At 37.4% G+C, this 5,198-nt stretch overlaps 1 protein-coding gene across 1 annotated transcript; it reads left to right on the top strand.

Moving 5' to 3' along the window:
* The first annotated feature begins 251 nt into the window (after positions 1–251).
* LOC132277416 (uncharacterized) lies at positions 252–4,532 on the top strand. The gene is made up of 2 exons (XM_059779278.1): positions 252–500; positions 4,170–4,532. The coding sequence occupies exons 1-2, from the start codon at positions 252–254 to the stop codon at positions 4,530–4,532; spliced, it is 612 nt and encodes a 203-aa protein (XP_059635261.1).
* The last annotated feature ends 666 nt before the right edge of the window (positions 4,533–5,198 follow it).

The raw sequence follows: 5,198 nt of genomic DNA, 5'->3' as shown, positions 1-5,198 counted from the left end.
ATGATGAGATGGGAGAGGCTAGACGCCCTCCTAGCCACTCACTTCAGTTTCCTAAGCTTATTACCCACCTGATGGAAATCTCGGGGGTTCCACTACCCCCGAATGAGGCGACCATGATAGTTTTCATGACATATTGTTTCACTCAATGGAACAATGTCTGGGGCCATATGCCCAAGGAAAAGAAGAGGGAATGGGGGCTAGATGATGAGATCCGAGAGGATTGACAGAGATTGGATGCCAAGGCTTGAGGTATGCCATATGTGCTTGATGTACCACCTTATCCACCTCCACCTACTATTCTTCTAGCTGATCACGCAGAGGCAGCAGTTAGCGATAATAGAGGTGATGCTAAGGAGGAGGAGGATGACGATGACAATGAGGCCAGAAAGGGCGAGATGGATACCTCTGATGGCCAGGCACCACCGAGGAGGAGGGCATCCCCAACAGCACAGCCTGATAGTTCTTCTCAGGCTAAGATTGGAGAGTTACATGCCAGAGTGGTAGAGCTGCAGGCTGGCCAAACATTGTTACGATAGATGCTGACTGAGCAGCAGAGCATTCTCACTGAGCTATTACGCCACACTCCATCTGCCGCTTCTACTTCTACAAATTCTCCGTCATCTTATATAGATTAGCTGTCTAGGGTTTTCTGTATTTGTTCTTGCTAGATAGGCATCTTTTGTTGACTAGGGCAGTATTTTGATGTATTCCATTCTATATACTGTATATCTGCCCTAAGTCTATTATTCAAAGCATTGTACTGATCATGATTATTTATATACATGTTTTTACCTATTATACACTTGTGTTGATAGTTGAGCTGTATGTTGACATTTCTCTATTATTACTTCATATACTTGATACTCTAATGTGTGTTAGAGTTTGATGATTTTGCTAGGCACTAAGGACTAAGTTTGGGGGTGACTTCTCTAGTTTGCCCTTCAGTGCTTCATATTAATATATATTTGCTGGTCTGGTGTAGTATGGTAATATCTTTCTAACTCTACTTTATTTTCACACATTAAGGACAATGTGCACACTAAGTTTGATATATTGAACACAAGGTTCTGGATTTTTGATGTTAAAGCGTGATTTTGAGTTTGTTGATTGTCATGATTTCTTTATATAGTCTTATATTGGTTAGAGATGGCCTATATGCCAAAGTTATGTTGAAAAGGAATTTTTAAAATTTTTGAAATTAGTTGGTGACCTGTGGTCCACTTTGTTAAGATGATAATTGTTTGATGAATTTGATCTCTGAAATACTCCACTTTACACATATTCACACTTGCATGAATTCTATGGGGTATAAACTGGAAGTCTTGTTTTGTTTTGAGTTAAACTGAGATGAGCAGGTTAATTTGATGATTTTGATAACCAATGCATATAAAAAATAAAGAAAGGAAAGAAAGGGTATGTGTGCAATAAATGGAAAAAATTCTTTACCAATGTGAAAGAAAAAAAAAAAAAACAAACAAACAAAAGAAGTAAAGAAAAGAAGTAGAAAATGGTTAAGTTCAGGTCTGTACCTAGATTGTTTAAGCAATTAAGTCCTTAGGGATGTGTTCTGACACCTAATACCCTAAAACCATCTGGTTTGTGAGTCATTGGCTGAAAACTTGTTACATAAGGGGTTTAGGTTGCCTAGATTACTTGAACAATTAGGTCCGAAAGGGTGCTTTATCACTTAATGCCCTAAGACCGTCTGGTTTGGGAGTCATTGGCCAAATGTTCGTTACATGGATGCTTTAGAAAGTTTAATAAACCTGAACATTGCACAGTATCCTTTTTAAAAAATGCATACCTGTAGAGAAAAATAATAATGCCTTGGGAGTTAGAATTTGAAAAGTTTACCTGTAAGTTGAGGGATAGTAAGGAATAAATACAAGTATGGATAGTAAACTGACATATTTTAAAGAGTTTTAGAGATTGAGATTATTGAATAAATGATTAAACTGACATATAGGGACCATGGCTGCTAAATTGAAATTGGAAGTTGAAAGTTTTTCTGATTAATATAATTAGCTATACCTGCTGTAGTTGATTGATTGATGAAATGCTGGGATATCATGATTTGAAAACAGGCTTGAATGAGCTTATTTTGTAATTAAGGCACTGTCTGAGATGTTTATGGGTACCATCACTAGAAACCCTCACGAGACTAGAACTCGTCCACTAAGGGCAACCTAGGGGTTTAAAGGCTTGTTACATAGGCTAAATGTAATCGTGATTCCCACAAAAGCGGATTCTTAGTTCTGTATTGCTAAAGGACTAGCAATATGTAAGTTTGGAGGTGTGATAAGCGCTGAATATTGCATATTCAAGCCCCTAAATATACGTATGTTAAGACCTGAAGTAATACTTCTATCCGTTGTTAGACTGATTTATGTTCATTGTGTGTTTTTAAGTACTTTCTCAGAGAAACGGTTAAAACTGAGACTTTATGATGAAAAGACTGATATCGAAGTTTATAGAGTCATTGCCGGTCATTTAAAGCAAGCCGAGAGCTTAAATAGCGAAGTTTGGAAGAATCCAAGTACCAAAGCTCGAGCTTAAGTTCTAAGGCTCGAGCTATGCAAGAAAAAGAAGAAAAATCAATAAGGCATTAAAGCTCAAGTCTTGTACCTCCAGAGCTCGAGCCCTACACAGTGGTGCTCGAGCCTTTCCCAAGGGTGCTCGAGCCTTTCCTTACAAGCTTGAGAATGTGGTGTCGGAATTTAAAGAGTTGATTTCAAGAAAGCCAAGCTGCCACAGCCTCGTTCCAGACCTCAAGGATCGAGCACTGTCATTCAGAGCTCGAGCCCTAAGCCCCGAAAGCTCAAGCTTAGTACCTAAAGCTCGAGCCCTATGAAGCTAGGATTGAGCAATGTTAAAAGAAGAAGACCCAAAAATATTCTAAGTGTTGATGGAAAAGACGCTTCGGCAAATAGTTAAAGAAATTTGATTAAGTACAAAAGTGAAGATCGAGCACCATCCTTTGAAGCTCGAGCCATATTTCAAGAAAGCTCAAGCTTTGTTCCCAAAGCTCGAGCCTGGGCCAAATAGCTCGAGCTCTACTTCTTAAGTTCAAGCCTTCCATGATAGATTAGATTTACAAGTTACGGGGATTATTCTTTTCCAAGTCTTAAGTCAATCCAATTGGGCCAGAAGACCTAAAAGCCCACCAAACCCTTATTTCTTCTATAAAAAAAGGCACAGGCCTTAGTAGAAGTGGTTCATTTTTCTCATATTATTGAGAAGTCTGATATTGGGGTGGTGGCTTTTAAGGTTTCCAGAACCTTAGAAGGTAAAGATTCTGAGAACAGAAATGTCGTCCGTGACGATGAAGATAACAACAACAACACAGATGATATTTTGTATTGTCATAAGTAGCTAATTCCTCTCTTAGGGCACTGATGTAACCCGAGCTAAGTACTATAGTTTGGTTGTTTTAACTCTGGGATATTTTTAATATATTATATTTCTGATTACATGATTATGAGGAAATGAGACAACTCAATTGGATTTCAAAGTTTTAAATAGTTTCTGAAAAGTTATTACCTTGTCTTAGATATAACTATTCTTAGATTATTCTCACCCCATTCTTATTGGACGATATCTGGCGAAGCCCTGCCGGACATAAGAACGGAAATCATGTATTGGTGTTCCAATGTTTTTTATAAATGAATGTTTTCATAGTCTATGCTTAGGAAAGATGGATTGTTTGCAAAATTAGTTAAAGTAGGTAGGTGGATAGTCCATGTTAACCACAGATAGGTTATAGTTAATTGAAATTTATAAAACATCTTTCTTTAAAACTAAATTAAACGAATGTTATTGAGTTCAATTCATTTGAAATATAAATTGTTAAATCCCTAGAGTTGAACAATTAACCATAGTATGAAGGTTGTGGTGAAGTAAAAGTCCTAAAACTTCTCTCTCTATGATCTCTTAGTTTAAATTCAGGGTAATTTTATTTTATGTTCATGACAACCAATCAATCAATCAATTCAACCAGTTATCTGTAAACCAATAAATAAATAAATTGGATTAGTTAAGAATAAAGCAAAGAACACTCATCTCCCTGTGGGATCGACGCCCTCTATATAGTACTATCTTATAAAGATTCGTGCTATTGCGAGTGGTAATAAACTGACACAACAGCCATCATCTAGTCTGTCTGTTGTCAGGGGTATGTTTCTTATGTCCCATTCTTGGGTAGAGTGCTATTTGATTCTGGTGCTTCCTATTCATTCATTACTTCAGCATTTATACGAGCATTGGGGTTGGAGGTTAATCACTTAGACAGGCCACTTTGTGTTGACACACCTGTCGAGGGTTCAGTCACTCTTGGTAGAGTTTATCAGGGTTGTTCCATCATGATTATCAGACGTGTGCTTGAGTTCAAACTCATCCTTCTCAAGATGACAGGGTTTGACATCATTCTTGGGATGGACTGGTTATCATCCTTCAGAGCTGTTATTGATTGTTTCAGGGGTAGAGTGTCAGTTTGTACCCCGAATGGGGATTGCTTCTGTTTTATGGGAGATTAATATGATTCCCTCATTCCTTCTTTCTATGGTGTTAGAGGTCGGGATCGACAAGAATTTTTCTTGCCTAGCCTTTTTTCCAATTATGGTGTTGAGTTTTGTGGGGTTGATTATCCGGCAGTTGTGCGGGATTTTTTGGATGTTTTTCCAGAGGACTTAACGGAGTTGTCCCCACACTAAGAGGTGAAATTTGCTATTAATTTGATGTCGGATACTGCACCAATTTATATGGCACCGTATCGTATGACACCAATTGAATTGGAGGAATTAAAGAAGTATCATGATTGTAATGACCCTGTCATTTTCCTTCCCAACTTTTTTTAAGTTTTCTTTTTCCGTCTTTTTCACTGTCTTTTCATTTTGCGTAACCTATCGGGTCATGCTCAAATTTGATTCCGGTCTTGCATGCATTCATTTTACTTGATTTCCATGTGTTATGCATTTTTACTTTTGTAGAAAAGCATGCTAGATGTTTACTTTTACCTATGGGGGCGTAAATGAAAAGATTCTTGAAAATTATTATCTTTACTAAGGGTGTTTTTCGTAATTATCTTTTGATGATATTTTGTATTTAAGGTTCTTTTAAATGTATCTTTTGAATGGCACTTCATTTTGGACTTTTTGGGAAATTCACTTTTTGAGTTATTCAGTGGGGGGCATTTATGAAAA

This window comes from Cornus florida, unplaced genomic scaffold, assembly GCF_030987335.1.
Source record: "Cornus florida cultivar Cherokee Brave unplaced genomic scaffold, ASM3098733v1 CherokeeBrave_3.0.0_Hap2_Chr10, whole genome shotgun sequence".
In the NCBI taxonomy this organism is placed as follows: domain Eukaryota; kingdom Viridiplantae; phylum Streptophyta; class Magnoliopsida; order Cornales; family Cornaceae; genus Cornus; species Cornus florida.
Note: the sequence above shows the minus strand (reverse complement) of the source record. Positions and strands in the feature narration are given on the sequence as shown.

Excerpts from the sequence above, each read along its gene's own strand:
- LOC132277416 (XM_059779278.1), top strand. The coding sequence starts at position 252 with ATGCCATATGTGCTTGATGTACCACCTTATCCACCTCCACCTACTATT. Across the intron at positions 501-4,169 it reads GAGAGTTACATGCCAGAGTG|GGGTATGTTTCTTATGTCCC; the intron begins GTAGAGCTGCAG and ends GTCTGTTGTCAG.